Consider the following 26,344-nt stretch of genomic DNA (forward strand, 5'->3'; position numbering starts at 1 on the left):
GATCCCAAGCAGAAAATGGAAACCACCTACCCAGTGGTCTTCATCCCTCAATCAACCTTTACACGCTCCATTTGTACATTGCTCAACAACCCTGGTAAACATGTATGGCCTTTGAAATACATAATAGCAAAAATAAAACAATTTTATTTTTATCTCTGAGAGATATTAGTCTTTGTAAAGATTTTGCATCAGATTCTGAAGATAGATGTACATATGATTTCAGCTAAATTTGTAGGCTCCAGCCAAATGCATTCAAGCTCAATCTTGATTCACCTTCAACAAGGTTGAGTGAGAAATAAAACTTTACATTTTAAATGTCGCTACAATCTTGTGATTTTATTATACAATTTAACAATTAGATTTGAACATAATTTATATATTTTATGAAATTAATTTTGAATATATAGTTCCTATTGGGATGTTGAAATAAAAAAGACATTATAAGACATATTTTCATTTAAAACCATATGAAACATTAAATTATTTTGTGCATAATCCATTCTCCCTATTATAAATAAACTAAAATCCCTCATTATTAGATTATTAAAACACATGCCCATATTTCAAATAAAAAGGTGATTGACTCAGGCAAATAATTTTTATCATTTTAATTTTTATTTCTCCGTCATTTAAAATACTATTTTCTCAATAAGTCTTTTTTCTAAGCACTATAATCATGACATAAAGGAAGTGACATAGAGTTCAATTAAACAAATCAACTCTCAAAGTAATCTAAATGCATTGCATACAGATGTAAAATAAACCTAGCAACATTGGTTATCTGTGAAAATATCTGGGACTGAAGAGATGGTTCAAGAACACTTCATTGTTCTTGCAAAGGACCTGCATTCAGTTTGCAGCATCCATGCCCTACAGCTAACAATAACCTGGAATGGAGATCACTGACGGATGACCTTAAAAATTTAGAGAAACATCTTAATGCACACACATGTAGAGGATCAAGGAGAGAAAATCAATCTTCACAAGAACAAGATGGAGACAGTAGAAATTCTTGGGAGTCTCATAGTTGGATCAAATTCAGATGATACTTGACAAGATGGTTGAGACAAATCCTATAACAACTCAGGCCTGTTAAAATAAAATATCAGTTCATAAGTTTAACCATATGAGTGATGGTGCACAGGGTTTGTTAGAAGCACTGCATCATGGGATGGTGATTCCAGTGAAGCCTCATTACCCCCCTTAACGTAATTGGCCAGGGAGGACCTTGAGAACTCATATATACAGGTTATTGCAACAGAGGACTACATATTTCTGAAGATGCCACATGCTGTAGTGGCAGGGCATATGAAAACAATCTGAGGTTCCTGGAAATTTCATCCTTTTTGGATAGCAGGTGATCCTGGAAGGCAATATGCAGAGCATTGAGTAAAACTGTCACCAGTGACCCTGTTTAACGACAGAACCTCTGTGTTAATATCATCATCACGACAGGCAAGGTGTGCCCTTTAGGTCAATAGTGGCATGGGTGATATAATAGATGTAACAAACTATGTTTAAAATTTGTTTTAAGATGCTCTTCAAGAGACAAGCCATGTTGTGTACTGGAAGACTGTGTAAAAACTATGGCTGGGAAAAAATATATTCCAATGGGTTAGCTACTTGTATGGTTTGTTAAATGGTTGTGACTTGCTAATAAAATTGTTTCTAAATACCTTTGCATATGACCATAGATTACTTATTTGTCTACAGTGATAGGAAAATTATTTGTATAGTTATTGACAGAGACTCATAGCCGGTTATACTGCTGAGAATAAGTGTCAATTACTGTTACTTATACTGTGGCTTTTGTACAGTGGCATAGGATTAAAAAAATAGTCATGCATCTGTATTGTCTTCCAGGCAAAACTGATACCACCTTCACCAGATTAGCTGTGCCTACTTTCATGAGTCTAAGAGTCTGATACAACTGGGCTTATAGCATGTTACTATTCCCTCATAGAAAGGGGTAGGTTGGAGAGATTTATTGTTCCTCACCTGAGTTTCCTGTAATTTGTATGCAATTATGTCCCAATTACCCATGGTCTTTAGTTTTAGGAGGTGATATGATATGTAGGCTATGGAAAGTGAGTTGTGTGGTGCCATATCTATGTATCCATGGAGAATCCATCATCCAAAATGGGCAAAGACTTTTGCAATGTGGCTGCTTTGAAGTCACTCACACTCTTGCCTAATAAACTCATATATTGTCCATGGATTTTGAGGTAGAATTGCAATTTTTGTGTGTGTTCTATACTTCAGTAGTTGTTTCTTAATGAAATTAATAATCATAAGAGGTAATTCACTTTAAGATGTACAAAATCATAAATCTATTTTCAAGTTATACAATGTGACATTACCTGGCAGATTCCAAGTGCAGGTGTTTTACTTGGTGAGCTTACGCTTACAAAGATATGTATACAAAGATGTGCAGTTATCTGCCAAGAGGCCGGAAGCTGACAGCACGACACAGTTATGTTCCACATGGGAAAACTCTGTTATCCTGCAATTAAGGAAACACAAAATTCAGGTATACTCTATGTGGATGATCTATTAAATGAATGACTCCTGTAAGCAAGTGCAGAAGAAGAATCTCATGCAAGTCAGCAATGGCGTCTTCACTAATAGTGTGGTAAGGTAAGGACTGATTATTGTGAAAGCCAAGTAGCCCATTCTTCAGATTGACCTGGGCAGTTCACGAAGGTCAGCATCATTCTGCCTGTCCATAGTTCAACGTCATTTACTGACACCATCCTTCTGGACTTCTTTGTGTGTTTCCTTTTTCTTGTCTATTGCATCATTCATGAAAACTTACTTTGGTTTGAAAGTTGAGTTTTTTTTCCAAATCCATAGTTGATTTCTGTTCCCTCGAAAGACTCCAATCCATGAGACTAGTGATAACAATTTCAGAAAGTCCTATCAGAGAAATAAGGAATTTTCATCAGTATCAGGGCTCTTATTATTTTTTAAATAATGTGTATTCTGTCATAGTATGGTTACTGTCCAATAAAAATCAAGTTATTAATGTAGAGAACACTTCTTACATTGCCCAAACATTCACATATGTTTAATTTTGATGCAGAACCTATTTAGAAATTTTATTCTTCTATTAATGGGGAATTTGGCTATTGATTTTTGTAATTTAATAGTCATACTAACAACACAATAGATATTATGAAAGAAATTCTCTGGATGCTGTGCGAAAACTAATCTATTTTTCTGCTAATCCTTAGAATTTGGATTTAGAAGACAATTAACTGGTTGAGAGTGAAGAAATGCTACAAAACACATGGAAATTTTGTTTTCTGGGTATTACATTATTCTTTAGCTAAGTCCCTAAGTCTGTCAGCATTCTGACTGGTTAAAATGAGATTGTATTAATGTTTCTCTTAGGCACTGTGATAAAACAAGGATAAACTTGGAAAATAATAATTGGAGGCATAAACAACGAATTGTCAGAAAGAAAGTTGAAAGAGTTTGGCACCTGCAGATAAGGGATGATAGAAAGGCAGGGCATCTCCTGTCCCTCATATGACAGAATGAAATGATCTTACAAGTTTTGCATAAGCACCCAGTCCACAGTAGGTGGATACTCTAACTTCATGTTTCCTTTGTGTGGGGGAGAGTCTCACCAGCACCGGTGTCCAAGACTAAAAGTGATAGACTGTATGATCTGTCATCACGATCCAGTGTGACATCTCAGAAGATCTGGTAGGCATGGTTAGCCACAGGGAGTGTTTCTTCCTCACTAAAGGACACCAGGGCAGGACTGTGAGTTAGAGTCCTGTGAAAGATATAAATGGTCTGTATGGGAAAACTTTGTGCTTGAAAGCATGACTCTCACTGTTTCCGCCGAGGTACACAGGTTTCACATACTATTCATATAATGTAGTGTAATATTCACATAATAAAGCAAAGAGAGCCAAAAACCTGCAGTCATGAGTGCAGTAACATGGATGAACTGCCCCAAACACTAGCAGAAAGGCAAATGTAGCAATGTAGCAGTGCATTCAGGCTGATTCTGCCCATATACAGTTCAATGGCAAAGATAATTTATGAAGGCAACAGTCAGGAAAATTTATTTGGGCAGGAAAACCTGATGAGAGTGAGCACACGGGAGGGACATGGAGGAAATGGGAAAGTCTTCCTAGTCTTCCCAGTCCTTTGACTTTAACTGTCTCCAGCTAGCCTGTTTCTGATCAGTCTGAACTATTGCTGCATGTACAGACTTCTTCATTTACAAAAAAACTAAGTGGCGAAGTTTATTTCCAACTAAAAGCATCTGAACATGAATGGCTTTCATACTATAAAATAAAAAATAACTGGAAATACATATCTACCACCAATACACAATGCAAATAAAATACTGTAAAATGACAAAATACTATACAGAGTTCTAATAAATTGAGACATGTATGAGAATAGGAAGGAGTAGGTCGGTTGTGCCCTTGCCTTTAATCCCAGTGCTCAGGAGTTAGAGGTAGGTGGATCTCTAGGAGTTTGAGGCTAGGCTCGTCTACAGAATGAATTCTAGAACAGCCAGTGCTGCACAGAAAAACCTTGTCTCCAAAAAACAAGCAAACAGAGCAAGAAAATGAATGATGTCTACAAACATCGCATTGACAGGAAGAAGGGTTAAAGAGTAATTGACACAGATCTTACCTGCTCCTCTTCACTGTCTATATAGAGCAGACTAGAGTTTTTGGAAATGCAGGACACCAAACTGTCATTCCAAGTCTTTTTCTCCACACCAATGTAATAACAATTGTGGGAATATGATGTCCATTCCTTTGGACAATGATCACAAAGGTGTGCTGAAGAAAGATTATGGGATTTTTAATTAATCTGGAAGAAATATGAGCTTAATACTGAAAATTAGTTTGCATGTTTGCATAGTTTTGAGCATCCATGTAAAAAATGTAGCCATGCATCCCAGATGCTGGCCCATAGAAAACAAAATGCACACTCAAACATATTCAAGCATACCATCAACCCCTGGTCCATATAAAGAATGTAAGTCCAAAATAAATTCTCTCCCCCAAAATTTCTTCAAAATCACTGACTATAAGCCTTAATTCATTTCTGACTCATCATATTTTGCCAGTAGTGAATTTAAGCCAAGTATTAAAACTGTCAAATAATTATTTTGCATGATTATTTCATCTCATCGCATAACAAAAGGCATTATCATCCCTTAATATTCATTTATGAGGATGTGTGCTGATGTTTCTAGGTCATTCTCTTCCTAGAGATATATTGTTATCTTTGCCTGGCTTAAGTTGGAGACAAAATATAATATATACAAGCATCATAACTTGGACAAGCAATGTGTACCTTTATGACTTGTAAACAAGACGTTTTGGATCTGCCCCTTTGGTTCACTATCTGCAGAAATAAAGTAATGTTTAATAAATTTAATTTCTAAAATAACCACAACAACTTTTATCCCTTTGAAATTTATGTACTATTTGAATTAGAATATTACAGAAAACAATTGTAATTGCTAATATGAATACTTTGGCAAAAGCTTTGGAGAAAATTAGTTCTATAAAATCCTAAATTAAAACAAGTTCACAGTACAACGAATGGGGTAACAAAAACACTTAAAAAACTTAATTTTTACTTCTCAGTGAAGTATTCTAAAGCATGCTGTTGAATTATAAAATCAAAGGTATTGTAATCTCCACTGTTTATATCTTTGACAAAATTAGATTAGCCATCCTACATTTAATCCAAATGTGTACTTGAAAATAAAAGCTATTTTCCTTACTAGGAAGGAGCATTGAAAGATGCTTCATCATTAAAGTAGAAAGTCCCTTTATAATCTCTCAAAAGGATGCTTACATGGAGAGACAATTCTGGTAGTTATCACCAAGGCGACCAATAAGGCAAACCAGATGATGCCCAGGATCCCAGACACGAGCTTCTCTGGAGGTGATAAAATATCTGTAGAGATAAATGGAAGTGATGGGAGAGAAGACAGACACAGATGTTCTCGGGGTTTACATAAAAGATAACTCAGAGAATCAGAAGAATAAACACATCCCCCAGGCACTCCTCTACTCTGTAACCGGTCTGTGCTGTAGGCAACATCATTGTATTTTCAGTGAAAAAAATGATCATACATTCTTGAAACAATGTCTGAATGACACTGGGCCAAGTTAGGATCCCATTCCCGTCTGCATACCCGCCGGCACCGCAGAGCAGTTACACTGAAGGTCCATTCAAGGCCTTACTTCTGCAGTGCCAGTGCCTGCTGATCTCCAGACGATTGTGGGAGGTGTTTTGAAGGCTGAACTCCATCAGCTGATTTCCTGCTGGGTTACTGAAATGGAACTGCAGATGCACCTGAGTTTCTTTTGCTGCTTCCCTGGGTCCTGAGTCACCTTCAGTTCTGAGCAGATGAGTCATGACTCGTCTACAGCCCGGTGAGCAGTGCTGTGCTGATCCTACTTAAGAGGCTACACGTCCTGATGCAGTCACAGAGGAGGGGCTCGGAGACTGGACCTTTTGTATAGCTGAAATGTCTAATGTTATCTTGGGCTTTGAGCTCATGTGTTATAGTTAAAAAAATAAAACTTTAAAAATACTTTGACAAATTATTATAAGTATGGAAGATGTAAAAACCAAATTACTTAGATAAAAAGGTTCACAAGTAAAGAGTAAAATTTATACATTAAATTCAGTTTTCATAGGAATAACACCATGAAATATTTTAGTGCCTTCATGAAAAGGCCCAATGCTGTAAAAAAATAATGCATCAATTTTATGATGTTTGAATTCAATAAGGATTAGAAACTGGATGTTCTAGATCAACAACTGGGAAAGCTGTTGTATTCTAATTGCTCTCATTATCTCATTTTTGGTCAACAATTTATATGAATTTAATAAAATGAACCATGTGCTATTAAATTTGCATCTATTTGGAGTACCAGAAGAGTTCAGAGACACTACAAAAGTTAAAGGTATTGTAAATATTGGAAAATGTTTTGTGTCAAAATGAAAATGTATAAAATAAACAATATTTGAAACATAAATTATTTTTTTCAAAAGAGATTTTTAATACTTACTTTATTTGGTGAAATAATGTGTAATCAACTTAATTATTAAACTTTGAATTTATAAAGCAGTAAAATGAAGATACTACATTATAGAATACTGTTGGTTCATACCCAGAGAACCTATGATTGTTAAAACCTGACATTTTATCTGATTTCTAATTCAGTTATAATAGAAGATTTGATATAGTAATTTTATCCTTGAGTCTTGGAATCAGTGAAGTCCAGAATCATTTCTGGCTTTGAGGTGTATAACACATGATGTTAAAAAATTATTAGTGTTTGATATTTAGTAACTCTGTTTATTCTTCTAAAAGCTAAGTTCAAGTATATACAATGTAATGCATGTAAGGCAGTACATACCCAGCTTGGTGTGCCAAACTCTCAATCTGTGCCTTCTGGGATAAATCTACATGTTTTTAATCTAAAGATCCACAGGACACAAATTGCAACACTTAAAATCCACGCTTCATCACCAAGTTTCCTGTATCTGTAGGCTTAATTATATTGACAAGGAAACACAAACACAAGTGGGTGGCTGACTCTCCATGGGCAACAAGGGCAGAACTTTGAGATAATCGTCCAGTGTGTTCCACGTGTTGGATTTCCCTGAGGTGTTTAAAGGCCTCTGTGTTCCCATGTGATTCCCTGCATCAGAGCTGTGTCTTGGTTGCTCTCCATGTAGCATTTGCAGTGTTCCCTTAACTGACTGGGCAGGTGGACACTAGGGAACAGTAAGAAGATCCCTCTGTTACTAGAAAGCCAAGCCTGCTGCAGTGAGGCGAGGAGCTCACAGGAGGCCTGTGGGAGCTGAGCCCCAAAAGGTGAAAGTCTATCACAGAAATCTAGGCCAACAGTGACAGTGAACTAAGCAGGCTGCCCCCATGAGGCTTGCAGTGAGTCAAGAGTGGAAAAGGCGAATTCTCACTAGTGTGTCATTGGAGATTGTAAAGGAAATTCTCATACTCAAATGATTTTGAAATCAGTTTTTCTCATCACACCTTTACAATGTGGGTCACTTGTTGAAAGGGCTTAGTGGTCAACTAAGTGTGCTGTGTCGTGTGTCATTTCCCGAGTACCTTACAAGAATTGCTATGTGTTATAGAAAGGTGTCAGAGGATTAATCACCAAGCTTCTTCTTGCAAGAGATTCTTAGATGGGTTTTCTCCTTTACTAAAAAAGACATTTTTTATATAATATATTCTGATTACAGTTTTTTCCCTCTACACCTTCCAGTTCCTCCACATTTCCCCTCCCATCTGAATCCACACCCTATTTGTCCTTCATTAGAAAACAAACCATCATCTAAGGAATAATAATAAAATAATATAATATAAATCAAAAACAAACAAATCATAACAGGAGAAAACAACCCAACAATAAAAAGAGCCAAAGGAAAGCAAAAGAAATTCATATAGATGCAGAGACACAAACATTTGCACAGGAATCCCATAAAAACCTCAAATTGTGAACCTAATATATACGCAAAGAACCTGAAAGCTAAACAAAACAAAATAAAATGAAAACCTGACTTAAAATTAAGAGACAAAGAAAAAAAAAAGAGACAAAGAACCTCCAAAGATGCCGCTGAATTTGTTTTGTTTTGGCTATCAGAAGCTGGGCACAGGGCCTACCCTTAAGAATGGTTTGTTTCCTCAATGTGACTGCCTTGGAGAAATTAAGTTTTCATTTGCAAGAGGTCACCAATTGGTGGTAGCCTTTGGGTTAGGTTAGGAGGATATGTGTCCACTTCTTCTGTCAGTTCCTAGGACTCTGTTGGATGAGAGCCATGCAGGCCCTGTGATGCTGCCAGAGTCTCTGTGAATTCTTACGTGTGTGAGCCTTGCTATGTCTTGAATGCCTTGATTCCTTGGTGTCGTCCATCCCCTCTGGCTCTTACACTCTCTTTTGTCTCCACTTCTATAGGTCCCTGAGCCATGAGGGGAGAGATTTGATAGAGACATCCCTTTCGGGACTGCACATTCTGAGGCCTCTCATGCTCTGCACAGGGTCCAGTTGTGAGTCTCTGTATTTGTTCCCATTTGATGCAAAGAGAAGATTCTCTGATGAAGGCCGAGTGAAACGCTGGTGTATGAGTATATCAGAATGTCATTTAGGAGTCATTTTGCTGCAATTGCCTTTAACAGAAGACCAGTGTTTGGTTTTCCCCTAAGTCTCTGGCCTACTCTCATGTTCTTGGCCATCAAGTAGCATTGGGCATGGGTTCCATGTCATGGAGTGAGTCTTAAATCCAATCGGATGTGGCTTAGTTACTTGCACAACATTTGTGCCTCTGTTGCACTAGCATATCTTTCAAGCAAGTCACTCTTATAGCTGGGTTGGTGTTTACATATTTCATTTAGTAGCCATTAAAGTATCTTCTAGTATCATTAACACTAGTTAATAGGAGTGAAGTCTCTACCTCAGCACCAGCTCAACTTCTCCAGGTTCAAGGAGTTGTGTAAGTGTTGTTTTCATCATTAAGGCCTCACTGTTAGTTTGTATATCCTTGGCAATAACTTGGGTTGTTTGGATGTTGCCATGGGAGGATTATCATGTTTTATTTTAAGTTTCTGTTTCACATCTAGCTCTGTTGGAGGCTGCCCACAACCAAGTATAAACGATATTGCATATATTTTTCTCTTTGTTGTCATACTGTGTCTTGCATATTTTGGAAAAGTCATGAAAACAAAAACTCATAGTACATGATACTAAATGATGCATTTCACTAGAAATTAATGCATTTTAAACTTCTAATGACTGGCACAAAATCATAAGAATGTCATCTCACATTCTTGTTAAAATTTTTTAAGTGACCACATTTTATTTCATTTTTAAAATTAATTTTTGTTTAGAATTCCTTCAATGATATAAATATGTTTGATGGATACAATATGATTGAATATTATCAAGTTATACAGCATCAGTAATGACAGAAATTACATTAAATATGTTCTTATATTTCTCAGTTATTTATCCTTAATTGTAACTGTCTATATAGGAGTATTTACATTTAAATGACAAAATTTCAATCATAACTATGTAGCAAATGAACTAAGTTAAAAATTCTCATGTGTGTGACATAAAAGCATTATCTCAATATTTTAAGGTTTGCTTTGTAGCGTTTGTTATGATCTTATTTGAAGATTTTTATCTGCCACTGAGGAAAATCTTTATCTTGTATCTATCAATATTACAGTACTAAAAGTCTTCCCTATTCTTGTATACCTGTTTCTTTATTATTTACACATCTGTGAAATGTGTATTTACTTTTGGAATTCATCGAATTTCATTTATGTTTTCATATTGCTGAGGCATATTTGACTATTTTCAGTTCTCGAATTAAGGACTTCCTCTGCCTTGTTTATGCCACAAAGGTAAGATAATCTATTGCTCTTCATCTTTTCTGTTGAGGCAGGTGCTACCATAACTCACTGATTTGGCTGCTCTAGCTGCCCAGTTTACTCTAATGACCTCTTGTCTTTGCCTCTTACACTCTGGGATTACCTGCTGTGACCACACCTGCCAAGAGTTTACATGGTTTCTGGGGATGCAAATGCTGATCCTCAGCCTTGCACATCAAGTATGACAGCCTTTAATTTATCCCCCAGGCCTACAAAACAGTTCTTATGGGGCAGGAAATCAAACTCTCAATTCAAAATTTTTTTTATCATTTTTAAAAAATTTTAAATAGCTTTTTTTACATGTCAATCCCAGTTCCCTCTCCCTCCCCTCCTCCCGCACTCCCCTTCCCCCCACCCTCCCACCCTATTGCCAAATCCTTCCACATAGGGGATATCAGAGTCTGTCATTTTACTCTGGGTAGGGTCCAGGCACTCCCCTAAGAGTCCAGGCTGAGAGAGCATCCCTCTTTGTGCTATAGGCAAACGAAGACTGTATATCAGGGATAGACACTGATCCACAGCTCAGGGCCCCATAGGTTGCCCAGGCCTTCTCGCTGACACTCACATTTGGGGGGTCCAGATCAGTCCCATGCTGGCCTCCCCACTGTCAGTCTGGGGTCCAAGAGCTCTCCCCTGTTCAGATCAGCTGTCTCTGCTGGTTTTGCCAGCCCATTCTTTGCCAATTTGCTCATCACTCCTCTCTCTCTGTCACTGGGTTCCTTGGGTTCAGTTCAGTGATTATTTGTGTGTTTGCCTCTGCTTCCATCAGTCCCAGGATGAAGGCTCCCGGATGGTTATAGACATCAAGTTCATTATCAGGAATGGGCATTCAAGGTGGTCTCTCCACTATTGCTTAGCTTGCCAATTGGTGTTATCCCTTTAGATCACTCGAGGTTGCTCTGGTGCCTGATCTGTATTCGATCCTATGATTCCCTCTTCCCCCTATCCTACCCCCACCCCCTCAACTTCCTGTTCCCCCATGACCAACTCTCTTCCTCTTCTACACTAATGTGATAACTGCTATTGTAAGATGTTAACCACTCCTTAGTATAGCATAACAAAGACTAGAAATTACCTCCCAGTAACAGCATTGGTATTTAATATGACTGTATTTCACATAGATATAAATAGGCATGTACAAATTACAGCCATGTACGCTCATAGGCTGTTACATATAAAATAGCACACACACAAATACACACATGCACAGAACAATGTCAGTCACACATCCCTAAATCTATCCCCATATAAGGAAAACAAAGAAAAACTCACCCTACATAAGTCCCCAAAGTTATGCCACAAAAATCCCTCTTTTGAAACACAACAATTATTTAAATTTTGTCATGTAAAAACAGTAGCAAATTTGAGGATCTTGATACCAAAGGACATAGTGACTTCAAGAAGTTCCTTTTAATATTGTACAAGTATAAATACTTTACAAAAGTCTTTATTTGTGAAGATTCATCAACTAATTTTTATTCTTTATTTCCTCTGAAACTCATGATCACTTTGCATAGGCTGAGATGAAGACGAATAAAACCTGTGCAAATATTGCAACTTGGGAAATTATTGGTTTCTTTGCTGGGGTTTACTGAGAAGGCAATTTTCTATTCTTAATTACAATAGACACCCTTAAATAATTAATATTTCTACAAATATGAATGTTAGCTACTTAGTTTGAAATCATTTGATATCAAAACATAAGAAGATACAATGAGAATTATTGAATGTGGAAAATTATTATAGAAATGAACTTTTGGGAGGTAAATATTATAAAAATCTTAAGGTTCAAAACTGACCAAACTTTGCAATAGTTAATGTAATCACTTACAAATATTAATTAGCATCTTAATTAATGTTTCTAGAAGCGTGTCTTTGAGTTATGAAAGCACAACATATAGATACAAAACCACTTTTCAATAACTCTGTCATTGTACTTTCTATGAATTCAGAATAAATATTTGGCAGATTTTTTAATTGCATAAATATGAAAATATATTACATGTATCCTCTGATGACTATGTACTGAGAAATATATATATGGAGACTTCCAGCTGTCAGAGGGCAAATGACACCGTAATCATCAGAAAACATTTTTACAGGTAGTAACTGTGTTTGTTACTACAAATTGGGAAATTTAGAGAGAGCAGATGATCCTTTGGAATCCAGACACAAGTTCAGATGAAGGGAGCAGGAAACCTGCAGGGGGAAATGGAAGCAATGAGAAAGATGGAGGGAGACAGCTGCACAGGGAGTTGCATGCATGTGGAATAGAAAAGATAGGCTCAGACCAAAATGCCACATCCACAAATCTAATTTTAGTTTTGGAATGGACATTTGTGTTTTCAACAAATATGTTACTCCATGAGTTCTTGGTGAAAAGCTATAGATTTTAGCAACATAGTAGTTATATTCATATATCATATGATGTATACATATGTATTTATCATACCTAACTTTGAGATTGATTATCACATGTGAATGAGCCTGTTTCTAACTTCAGCTCACCATCCAAGTGAGTATCCTCAGATAGTTACACAGAAAGTGAGTACATATTTTATTTGAGCCATGGCAATTCTTGTCATTTCCTTCAAGGTGCTGGGGAGCACTTTGAGGGTGAAATTCCAGATGGGCAGCTTCCTGTGCAGTCACTGGGCTGTATCTCCAACTGTCCTTTATTTCTTGCACTCATCTTTGGGTTCCTTAGCCTGACTAAGCTCATAGCAACCTTTCATCTCTGTAGCAGGAGGTGTCAGGAAGTACACTTTAAGTAAATGTGCTTTAGATATTAATATTGTATATTTTCATAAGCTTATATTATTTAGGAAGCTTGAGAACATCCAACTGGGTGAGATGTGGAGAGAACACTCCTATCTTGCAGTTGCATAAAAAAAATCTAACTCAAATATCCACAGACCTTTGAATTGTACCTCACTGGACAGATAAGAAAGTTTCAACAGATGTTTGGTTTCAACATAAATTCATATTTTAGACCATGAAGCACATTAGATTGTTAAAAATTAAAGGAATGAAAGCCTGGCATTCTGGTTGGCTTTCTTGTTGTCACAAAAATTTGGACCAAAAGCAACTAAGTCAGGAAATGATTTGTTTGAGCATATACTTTGAGGTCACATCCATCACTGAAGGAAACCAGGACAGGAACTGAAGAAGAAAGCAGGGAAGAACACTGTTTTCTGCTTCCATCTCTAGCTTTCTTATTCAGTCCAGCACTATGTGACTAGAAATGGTACCATAGACCAGGGGCTGGTCCCTCCCACATCAGCCATCACTCAGGACAACCTCTTACAGTAGTGACCACAAGCCTAATGTGATCAAGGCAACTCCTCACTTGAGACTCCCTCTTTCCAGGTTGTGTCAAATTTACAATGAAAATGCAACCAGGACACCTGGTTTAGTGGCTTTAGCTTTAATCCAGGCTACTTAGGAAGCTAAGGTAGGAGTGTTTTAAATTCAATGACTGCCCAGTTTACACAAATCCATGCTTGTTCTAGCAATAAAACCATGCAAGATGTGTCCCCAAAACAAAAAGTTGTGGAGGTGTGATCTGGAGTAAAGCCTTTGTCTGGAATGCAATTTTCAGTGTCAGAAAAATGATTATAAGTTAAAACATTACTAATCTAAAGCAAGAACAAATAAATGTCTTAATTACCATAGATCTGGGGAGTGTCAGCCTACAATCCCATGGCCAGAGAGTTTGGGAAACAGAAACTTCATTCAGTGGCTGATGGAAGAAGAGGCAGACTCCCATGGCTAAGTACTGAGCTGAACTCAAGAAAGACAGTAACAGAGAGGGAGGACTGATGACCAAAGGAGTTAAGACTGGGTTGATTTAACTCCAGAAACAGCTGACCTTATAAGGGTTAACTCTTGAATCCCAGGTATCAGCCTGGGAATCCAACATGGGACTGATCAAGACCCCCTGAATGTGGGTGTCAGTGAGGAGGCCTAGGTAATCTATTGAGCCTTGGGCAGTAGATCAGTATTCATCCCGAGTATACACATGGACTTTGGACTCCCATCCAACACTGTGAGATGAACTCTCACCCTGAACTCTTGGGAGGAGGGTCTAGGCCCTGCCCTGGATGAAATGACAGTCTATGGACACCCCCATGGAGGGCCTCACCCTCCCTGGGGAAATGAGGGGACAATGGGGGAGTTGGGGGGAGGGCATGGGAGTAGGGGAGGGAAAGGGAGAGGGACCTGGAACTGACTTGTAAAACAACCATGTTTCTAATCTAAATTTAAACTTAAAAATAAAAAATTAATAAAAATGTCTTAATTACAATGTCTAGAATATTATTGAGCCTAATTATTAGAAGAGGTGCATTAATTTTTTATTTTATTTTATAAATGATGATTCAGGTTTTTTATGACAATTTTGATACGTGATAATGGTCAAAGATTGGATGCTTTGTGAGTATGGGGATAATATTTTCATATGTATAGTCATTATTTCACTATAATGCTTCTATTTAGTGGTTACCTTTAGTCTTTGAAATGAGATGCTATTCTTTATTTTGAATAGCTCAATAGTTCTGAGAAATCTTTAAAATTTTAAAGAAACAAATATTTTGTGTTTGAAAATGTTAATTTACATTACACTTGCCCATAAAATAGACAACATTAATATCAAGTAAAAGAGAGTCTGTTATCTGTCACTTCAGTGATGTTCAAAGCTATGGAAGACTGAGCTTAAACAAATGTAAATTGTATTTCCTAAAGTCTACAGAGATAAGTTAATTAATTATTTTTGTTTTGTTTTTGGAGACTGGGTTTCTCTGTATTGCTTTGGAGGCTGTCCTGGAACTTGCTCTGTAGCTAGCCTCGAACTCTCAGAGATCCACCTGCCTCTGCCTCCCCAGTACTGAGATTAAAGGCATGCACCACCAATGCCCAGCTTAGAGATAAATTTATTACAATCTGGATAGTTATTGGCCACCTAAAGACTTTTTGTGACTGTGGGACAGCACTTGCCCAGCATACGGGAGATTTCTCAGCAACACAACAAACAAACAAAACAAACAATGAAGATATTCTGGTCAACAATGAATCATTTGTAATTATTGTCCACAATATTACTTAGCTGAAGACATTGCAGCTTCTACAGTTTGCCTATTTTCTCTGGGCTGTTTATACAAACATTATGCATTCCTACAAATGTCATTGTCATTGAGTCATGAATTGTGGGGTTCTCTGAGATCGCCACAACTAGCAGGTTAATGATCTGAGGGAAAAAAAAAAAGAAATTCAGCTCAGTGCTGCTCACCATGACTCAGTAGCCAGTGATGGTTTAAACTTGAAGAGTCTAACCTTGAGTATTTTGTTTTAGGCACGTTCAATTTCAGCACATTTTTTTTGGAAAAAAAAGTTTCCTGATGATAATTAATTCAGCCTCATGTGTACAATAAAACTTAAGACATCCTCCTATTTGGTTACCTTATCTAGACTTGATATGAGAGTTTTTGCCTTTTATGGTATATTGTTTTGCCCTTGTTTGTTCTGTTTTGTCTTGGATGCCTGCTCTTTTCTGAAGAAGAAATGAAGGAGTAGTTGGGAGGAGAGCTAAGAGGAGTGGAGGGAAGGGAAACTGTGGTCAAGATGTAATATATGAGAAGAATCTTTGCAATAAAAGAGACATGAATATATCTAAACTATGAAGTACAAGTGACATCTGTCAAGAAAAATAGGTCCAATAAATTACTAAGAAAACAGGCTCAAGATAAGGATCTGGGGGAGGATCCAGTGTGTCTTTGGCCACACATACATTAGAAAGTCACCACGCTATTTTCCACCCCTGCTCCCAGTCTTCTGGGTAGAAAACAGGGCATCACTTTGAAGAGCACACTCTGTGAGTTTAGCATTCCTAGTTCTTCTAGTGCTGATCTGTAAGCACAAGAACCTACATGCCTCCTACAATGAAACTATCGATATTTCTATTAATCATACTTTCTTTTTATAAACAGAATCTTATTTTTAAGTGAGCCATATATGTACTCTATACATGCTCAATTAATTTTCTTTACATATTAGTACACTTAAGATTTGTAGTTGTCAAATAATGTAAACTGTGTCATATTCAGTAATGATCCTTTTTATTGTTTTATATAGTTATATCTATTACCAGTATAGACACTGACTTGAAGTTTGAAATTATATAATTTTACATATATGTTATATGGAGCATATTTTTATTATATGCAATGATGTAGGCTTTTTCTTTTCTGGCATGTAACTCCATGAAATCTATTTTCAGACAATGATATTATGTAACAAAAATATAAAAGCCAAGCAAATGATTTAATATAACAAGAAAATTTAGATATCTATCCTTTTAAATGTATGGAAAATTATTTTTTAAAATAATAATAAAACAATACTGTATTTTTTCAAATTATTCATTTCTCAGGATAATATTATTAAAATAAAATTCCTTTCACTCTTGTTAAATGAATGTGAATGCTTAAAGATGAACTATGGTGCAAAAATTCATTTTTCAGAAATTAGCAAAAATAGAGCATCACTTGACTAGGACTAAAGGAAACATTTGATGTTCTAAAGATAAATGGCTATGCTATTTAAGACAAAATATCAAATTTAAAAATTTGTTAGGATAAGATACAGTATGCCATACCATTTCAGAAAGAAAATATAGAGTAAATAGTGAATAAAAGCAGAAATTTGAGCCAGGCAGTGGTTACACATGCCTTTAATCCCAGAACTTGAGAGGTAGAAGCAGGCAGTGAGTTCAAGAGCAGCCTGGGGTACAAAGTGAGTTCCAGGACAGCTAGGACAGTTACACTGAGAAACCTTGTTGTGAAACACCAAAACAAGCAAAAGCAAAAGGTTGGTGGGACTTTTGGTTGTTTAACAAAGAGCAAAATTACTAATTTACTTACTGGATTTTAATGAGTAAAAAATATGCTGTAAAATGAGAGATATAAATGAAAGAATATTTAAAGTGAATCTAATAAATTCATGTAATGGCATATGATCAATGAAAATATTGTGAAAAGGCAAAAAGACTGAAAAGTATACTACATGACATGGTAGCATTCAAAATTAAATGAAAATTAGAATTAATTATATATGCAAGCAACATAAAATATTACAGTAACCTAATAATGCAAGCAACTTATAAATAAATATCACAGTAATATAATAATACATTAATTGTAATTTAATAATATCCAGTTTAATTTAAATATTGGCTTATATTTCAACTTTCTCAAATTAATAGGAAACTCTTAACATAAGCAAAAGATGAAGGTAAAAAATGAAAAAACGATGTAATAGTGTTCTATCATAAGATGACAATAACCATTATTGGAGATGAAGAAAAGTATTAAATAATGACAAACTGATATGCCAACCACTAAGAATGTTTCATTAGGTATTGTGTACCTCAAAATAAATGAACAAATAATAAATCATAGACTTGGAAGACAGGAATTTAATCCCAAATGGCACCTATATATCTCTGCACCATACCACAATCAGCAGATCTATGAAGTTATAGAAATACTTAACCTGGAGAGTCAATATAGGCATTCACTCACATACTCACCTATGTGAACCCTAAAGGGTTATATTCTTATATTCACCTGGGAAATTTCCTCAGAACTATACTAATATTTCCAAGTGTTTAATTAGAAACTATCTAACGCTGAGCTGTCTACACAATAGCCATGATAGCCCCTAGTTATGCTTGTGCAAGATATTCAAAATGTAGCTATTCAAGTTAAAATTAATTAAAAAATAAATATAACATAAAATGAGTTCTCCATTCATAGGAGTAATATCCACAGTCATGTGTCAACATCATTGAAAATTCCTTTCAGTTTATCAAAAAAATCAGTAAATTATCAATATTTTGAAGCAGGTAGCTTTTAAATCTGAAGCAGATTTCTAATTAATGATTCGACAAAGAATATCATAATGCTTTTCACAATTAAGAATTATAAAAAGGTAGCAACATTTATGAAAAATTGATTTATTCAAAGGCAACATTACAGAAGAGATTTTAATATAAACATGAAACCATAAAAGAGTAAAATCAGAAAAGCAAAACAAGTTGAAATTCTCAACAAATGAAACAGTAAGCAGAAAATAATAAACTACAAAATTATGACCAAGAACAAAATTCCAACAAAAATGGTCAATAAAGACCAAAGTCACTTTCATTGAGGAAACAGAAAGCCAAGCATGGTGACACATGCCTGCAAACCTGTGCTCTCAAGACACAGAGTGATTGCTGACAGTTTCATGTCAGCACTACACAGGGAGACACTGACTCCAAAATGAACCAAGAAGTTCTGGGATGGTTCAGCAGGTAGATGTATTCGCCACCAAACATTTTTACCTAAGTTTGAACCCTGACTCCCACATGGTAGAAAGAGAGAACCAACTCCTGTAAACTATCCTCTGACTTCTGTTCATGTGCAATGGCTTGTACACACACACACACCAAAACCACACAGCATAAATAAATGTAAGAGACTTTAAAAACAGTGAAAAGAAACAAAAGACACATGGCATATATTAAAGGCCCTTGAAGATGTATTAAGAAGGTGTAAATATTTTGTCTGTATTTAAATTTTTTTCATTATAAGTTTTACACACCTAAGACATTGAAACTATATTAAGAAATATTTTCAGGAACATTGTCAAGTATGTTTCAGGAGGCCGTAGTCACCATGATCCCTAAAGCACAAAAAGACTCAACAAAGGGTGAAAATTACAAACCAATTTCCCTTGTGAACATGGATGCAATAGTATTCAATAAAATACTTACAAACTGAATCCAAGAACACGCCAATAAGATCACCCACTAGGATCAAATAGGCTTCATCCCAGAGAGGCAGGGATGGTTCAACATACAAAAATCTGTCAATGTAATCTACCATATAAACAAACTGAAAGAGGAAAAACCACATAGTCATTGTAGTGATTTATTAAAGCTTGACTGAGGATACAGAACAGCAAAGTCAGCCTCAAACCATAGAGATCAGGCAGTGGTGACACATGCCTTGAATTCCAGCAGCTAGAAGTTAGGAGGTGGTGGTACACACCTTTAATCCTAGGACTAAGGACTAAGAGATAGACAGATATCTGTGAGTCCCAGGTCACCCAGATATAAAAAAAACATGAATTAGTCTAAAAGAGAATTATACCTCACACCTTTATTCCCACCATTGGGGAAGAAGCAAGGCCGCACTCAGTATGAGGCAATCATTCTCAGTCACACTAAGAGGTTACAGTCAGGCTTGGTGAGAGCTCGTGGAAACAGAATCAGACGATTCAGTGTGAGATAGAGGTAAGAAGCTAGTGGACAGCTGTTTTGCTTTTCTGATGTTCAGCTTATAGTTTAAACCTCAATATAAGCCTCTGGGTCTTATATTTTTCATGTTACAGACCATCTCATTAGGTGCTGAAAAAAATCTTTAACAAAATCCAACACCCCTTCATGATAAAATCTTGGAGAGATCATGGATACACAAGACATAAGGAAATATAATAAAGGAAAATTTCACCAAGCTGATAGCCAACATTAAATTAGAAAGAAATTCAAACAAGTCTGCTAAAATCAGGAACAAGACAAGACCATCCACTCTCTCCAAATCTATTCAATATGGTACTTGAAGGTCTAGCTAGACCAGTAAGACAGCTGAAGGAGGTCAAGGGGATACAATTTAGAAAGAAAGAAGTCAAAGTATCATTATTTGCAGATAATATTATACTATTCATAAGTGATCCCCCAAATTATAGCAGGGAACACCTGCATCTGATAAACTCATTTAAGGAAATGGCTGGATACAAGATTATCTTAAAAAAACAATCAGTAGCCCTCCTACATACAAATGACAAATGGGCTGAGAAAGAAATCAGGGAAACAACACCCTTCTCAATAGCTTCAAACAGTATAAATTACTTTGTGGGTAACCTCGAACCAAGCAAGTGAAAAACCCTTATGACAAGATTTTCAAGTCTTTGAAGAAAGAAAATGAAGAAGATATCAGAAGATGGAAATATCTTCCATGCTCTTGGATTCGTAGGATTAACATAGTAAAAATGGAAATCTTACCAAAAGCAATCTATAGATTCAGTGCCATCCCCATCAAAATTCCAATACAATTCTTTCCAGGCCTTGAGATAACAATACTCGACTTCATATGGATAAACAAGAAAAAATAGGATAGCTAAAATAGAAACAAATATGATTGGCAAAAATTCAATGAAATGATTCTTAATGATATTCTACTATACTTAGAGACAGGAGCCTCACATAAGCACCCTCAGAGAGCCTCCATTTAGCAACTGATGGAAACAGTTTCAGAGAGTCTCACCAAACATTAGTTGGAACTTAGCAAATCCTTCAGAAGAAGGTGAGGAAGGGTTGTTAGTTCTAGAAGGGAGAGGAACACCGGAACACCACAAGAAAACTTACAGAATCCACTAACCTGGACTCAAAAGGACTTACGGAATCTTAACGGACAATCAGGAAACATGCATGGAGCTGACCTATGTCCTCGGCATATATGTTACAGTTATGTAGCTTGGTCTTTTTGTGAGACTTCTAACAGAGGGAGTGGTGTCTGTTCCTGACACTTTTGCCTGCTTTTGGGACTCTCCCTCCTACTGGGTCTCCTCATTCAGTCTTAACATGAGGGAATGCAGCTAGTCTTATTGCAACTTGATATACCACGTTTGGTAGATATCCCTGGAAGACCTGAATTTTCTGAATAGAAACAGAAGAGGAGTAGGTGAGAGGAAGGAAGGACTGGGAGAGAATGAGGAAGAGTATCTACATATATATGGAGATGTAGTTAATGAATGAGTAGCCTAAATGTACTAAGGAAACTCAATTTGTAATCTGCTCCTTCCAACAAAGCAATTCTACAAAGTCCTATGACATTATCTTCAATAATAAATGTGAAATCTAACATTGTTTCTGCAGAAAGCTGCCTTGGAATATATGCAATCTGCTACAAAATTTAATATTATAAGGAATTTGTTAAACAAAAAGAATCAGATACAAAATTAGTATTTGTACTTTTTGTCTACTTAGTATCCTTCAATGATTGTTTTTGAAAAGATTCATTATTCAAATAAATAATGTAATTCGCTTTATGGTGTACACAATCATAATTCTATTTTCAAGTTATGAAATGTGGAATTACCTGGAAGACTCCAAGTGCAGGTGTTTTACTTGGTGAGCTTATGCTTACAAAGATATGTATACAAAGATGTGCAGTTATCTGCCAAGAGGCCAGAAGCTGACAGCACGACACAGTTATGTTCAACATGGGAAAACTCTGTTATCCTGCAATGTAGGAAATACAAAATTCAGGTATACTCTATGTGGATGACTTACTAAATGAATGACTCATGTATGTAAGTGCAGAAGAAGGAGCTCATGTAAGTCAGCAATGGTGTTTTCACTAATAGTGTGGTAAGGTAAGGACTGATTATTGTGAAAGCCAAGTAGCCCAATCTTCAGATTGACCTGGGCAGTTCACGAAGCTCAGCATCTTTCTGCCTGTCCATAGTTCAACGTCATTTACTGACACCATCCTTCTGGACTTCCTTGTGTGTTTTTTCTTGTCTATTGCATCATTCATGAAAACTTACTTTGGTTTGAAAGTTGAGTTTTTTTCCCAAATCCATAGTTGATTTCTGCTCTCTCTAAAGACTCCAGTCCATGAGACTAGTGATAACAATTTCAGAAAGTCCTGTCAGAGAAATAAGGAATTTTCATCAGTATGAAGGCTCTTACTAATTTTAAATAAAGAGTATTCTGTCATAGCATCATTATTGTCCAATACAAATCAAGTTATTAAATTTGAGAACACTTCTCACACTGCCTCCAAATTCACATGTGTGTTGAATTTTGATCTAGAATTAACTTTTAAATGTTTATATTTAGAAGTTTTATTCTTTTATTAGTGGGAAATCTGGCAATTGATTTATGTAACTTAATAGGTATTATAACAACACAACAAAACAGGGATTCAAACAAATTTCCAGAAACTGAATGAAATTCTTTGGGTGCTGTGCTCAAATCAACTTTCTACTGTTTCTCCCAGTTCAGTGTCAGAAGGAAGGTTATGGTTTGCTATTGAAGAAAGCAGTGCTATAGTGAACAAAGTTTCTGTTTTCTGGGTACCATACTATCACTAAGCAGCTGGAACTCCACTGTTATCTATCAACATAGGAGTGGATTACTGCAAAGGTAGTGTTAATGTTCTTCTCTTGGCTACTGTTATAAATGCAAGGGCAAGCTTGGAGAGTGATAATAAAAGACACAAGCAAAGAATTCTGAAGACCTGAAACAAAGAGCTGAAAGGGCTCGACACCTGAAGATGAGGGACTACAGAATGGCAGGTTATCCTGTGTCCCTTGTCTAATGGAAGGAAATATGCTTACATGCTCTTTCCTAGAACCCAATCGACAATAGGTGGATTATGGGAGCTCTCTCCTCCATGTGTAAGAGAGACTGGTTAGTAGCACTGGGCAAGGCTGAAAGCACTTAATGGAGTGATTGGTAAAGGACACCAGGGTGGGAGCTAGTGTCAGGGATCCCATGAGTATAAGTGTCCATGTAAGATGCCTCTGTCTTTGAGGACGTGACACTCACTTCTTCCCTCCAGGATCACAAGACAGAGTATCTTTTAAAATGTTATGCTTATATAACACTGCACTGATGATTATTAAACTGCAGATCAATGCAGTAAAATGGATCAATGACTTGCTCTAAGATCATGAAAGAGTAATGGTGGAGGTTCTCAACTTTCCAAATGCTGCAACACTCTAATACAGTTCCTCGTGTTGTGGTAACCCAAAACCATAAAACTATTTTTATTTCTATTTTATAACTGTAATGTTGTTACTGTTATGAATCATAATTAAATATCTGATATTTCTTATGGTCCGAGGTAACCCCTGTGAAAGGGTTATCCACCCTCAAAGGGATTGAGACCCATGGGTTGAGAACTGTTGGGCTATAGGATTTCTATGTAACAGTCCATACATATGTCTGACCCCTGTCTTATAAGAGTCAAAGGCATGAGCAGCTAATTCTTGCAAAAGTCAGAAAAAAAAGGTTTTGTGTGGGAAGACCTGATGAGAGTATGCATAGGGAAGGGAAACAAAGGGAATGGAAATGTCTGCCTAGATATCTGACTATAGTTACCTCCACCTAGTCACTTTTTGATGTGTTAAATGGTATACATGCATAGATTTTTTGCGTACTGTAAAAATTAAATGGTAAAGTTAATTTCAGACTAAATGCACTTGTACAAGAGTGGTTTTCATAAGATAAAAAAATAAAACCGAAAATAAATATTCAATACCAGTCCACAAATACAATAAAACATTGTAAAATAAAACAATGAAGTACCATATAAACCTATTAATTATATGAAACACATATAAGAATATGAATGAACTCTACACGTATCACATTGTTAGGTTAAGCAATGGTTGGCACGTGCCAGCTTTTACCTGCTCTTCTTCACTATCTATGTAAAGCAGAGTAGAGTCTTTGGAAATGCAGGACTCCAAACTGTCATTCCAAGTTTTTTTCTCCACACCAATGTAATAACAATTGTGGGAATAGGATATCCACTCCTTTGGACAATTGTCACAAGTGAGTGCTGAAGAAAGATTATTATTTAGATGCAACAAGAACTTTATGATGAAAATCAATGTTTTCATAGGTTTTAACATTCATGTAAAATATGTATCTACACAGCCTAGAGGTTAATAAATATAAAACAATGTACCCTCAAGCACACAAAGAAAAGATTATGCCCAAGACCCCATGTTTTTTCACCTATCTAAACTAAATAAACAAGTCTTTACCCTACAAATTTTTCAGAATCAGTGAACATAAGCTCTCTTTTGGAATAGTGAATCCATTTCTGTCTTACCATGGTTTACCAGTAGGAAAATTAAACTGGTTATTTTATTTGAGTTTTTCTATTGTGGGATAATGAAAAAGGTTATCACTCTTAATGTTTACTTATGAACATGTAATGTTCATGTTTCTAGATTGTTTTCTTCCTAGTAATGTACTATAATCTTTGCAAAGCTTTAGTCAGATACAAAATATAATGTGTAAAAACATCAGAACTTTGATGAGCAAGGTGTACCTTTCTGGTGACGGGAGGAGCTGTTCTGCGAGTTTGCTTCAGGATCTAGAGAGATAAAACAATTCCTGTGAAAGTAAACCTGCAAAATATGTAACAATTATAGTTTCTTAGTCTGAAGTTGATGTGCTATTTTGAATTAGGATGTAATGGATTACAACTGAAATTGTCAAAAAATTATATGGTGAAAACCTTAAAGAAAATTACTTCAACTGAAAGTTCAAATTTCAACATCTTTTACCCCATAATATATGACAAAACCACTTTCCAAAAAGTTTTCACATCTCAGTAAACAGTTTCCAAGGTTCTCAACTACGTGTTTGAGTTACAAAATCATTGGTAAAATCAAAAGTAAACATTTTATGCAATTTCTATGATATTCATGATATTGACAAAATCAAAATAACCATTCCACATTTAATCCAAACACATACTTTAAAATATAAATTAAAAGCTACCGCTCTCGATAAATTTTGAGAGGCACTTCTAGTCATTAAAGTGCAGAGTTCCTTTATAATCTTCTAAAAATATGCTTACATGGTGTGGCAACTGTTCTAATTACAACCACAGCGACCAGTAAGGCCAAGCCGATAATGCCCAGAATCCCAGTGATGAGTTTTTCTGGAGGAAATGGAAAACCTGGAGAAAGAAAATGGTGATAGTTCACAAGGTTTGCATGCACACACACCACACACACCAAACTCTGACCCCGCTACATCCTCCTCTGTATCGGTAGGGTCTGCAGGCAATATCATCACGTGAGAATGATCCGTAAATTCTGGCAACGGAGTGAAATCCACGCTCACAAATTATAAAAGCATGGGTCAAAGTAGAGCTCCAGTCCTCGCAAGGAGGCCATTGCCACCTCTGCGCCCACCTCTTCACGTCCCTGGCATCGTAGAGTCCTTACAGTGAGGGTCCACTCAGTGTCTCACCTTTGAAGCAGCAGTCCCTGCAGACTGTGGGATGCTCTTGACAAGCATTTTGAAAGCTGAATTCCGCATAGGTGATTTCCTGCTCAGTTACTGAGATGGAGCTGCCGGTGACTCTTGGTTTCCTTTGCTGTTTCCTTGAGTCCTTCACCACATTCAGTTCTGCATAGGTGACTCTTTCATTACTCATCTCTGCAGATGAATGATGCTAGGACCCGTGCGATGGCTGTTGTTCACAAGAAGGTACTCATTCTGATGCAGTCAAAATGGGTGGAGTCTGGAACATCGGAGCTCATTTTGCGGTTGAAATTTGTAGTCTAAGGTTTTTTCTTTTGATGTGCTGTGCTATAAACAAACAGAGTTTTGAAAGACAATCCGCTTTTGACAAAATTTTTTTACAGGATAGTAACTTGATGAGGAATAAAGATGTCTACAGACAAAAGAAATGTTTTACAAATTACACTTAGCTTTCATAGGACTAACACCATGAAATGTTGAATGCTTACATCAAAGATCCCTACACTGTAACAGAAAAGAATGTTTTGTTAATTTCTGTAACTTAAATTTTTTATTGTTTTGTGAATTCCATATATGAGTACCATATTTACATCATTTTTCATCTCCTCTTCCACTCCAGCCTGTCCCATGCACTCCACTCTCTCTTGAATCCATGACCTCCTCTTTGATAATCATTCTTACATATGCATATGTGCAGCCGCACACAATTTGCTGAACTTTTATACTAAATTGAAATTCAATAATGACTAAAAACTGAATGCTCT

General features: G+C 36.3%; 1 protein-coding gene across 1 annotated transcript; it reads right to left on the minus strand.

Moving 5' to 3' along the window:
* Window positions 1–124: 124 nt before the first annotated feature.
* On the minus strand, window positions 125–25,835 carry LOC101827642. Its single transcript, XM_021223644.2, has 13 exons — window positions 25,566–25,835; window positions 25,168–25,269; window positions 24,634–24,678; window positions 23,984–24,135; window positions 22,112–22,212; window positions 21,688–21,803; window positions 6,237–6,452; window positions 5,845–5,946; window positions 5,335–5,385; window positions 4,663–4,814; window positions 2,816–2,916; window positions 2,361–2,503; window positions 125–1,089 (listed from the first exon to the last, which is right to left on the minus strand). The coding sequence occupies exons 1-12, from the start codon at window positions 25,750–25,752 to the stop codon at window positions 2,386–2,388; spliced, it is 1,443 nt and encodes a 480-aa protein (XP_021079303.1). The 5' UTR covers window positions 25,753–25,835; the 3' UTR covers window positions 125–1,089; window positions 2,361–2,385.
* Window positions 25,836–26,344: the final 509 nt, after the last annotated feature.

The sequence above is a fragment of the Mesocricetus auratus genome, unplaced genomic scaffold (assembly GCF_017639785.1).
Source record: "Mesocricetus auratus isolate SY011 unplaced genomic scaffold, BCM_Maur_2.0 Super-Scaffold_100001, whole genome shotgun sequence".
Lineage (NCBI taxonomy): Eukaryota > Metazoa > Chordata > Mammalia > Rodentia > Cricetidae > Mesocricetus > Mesocricetus auratus.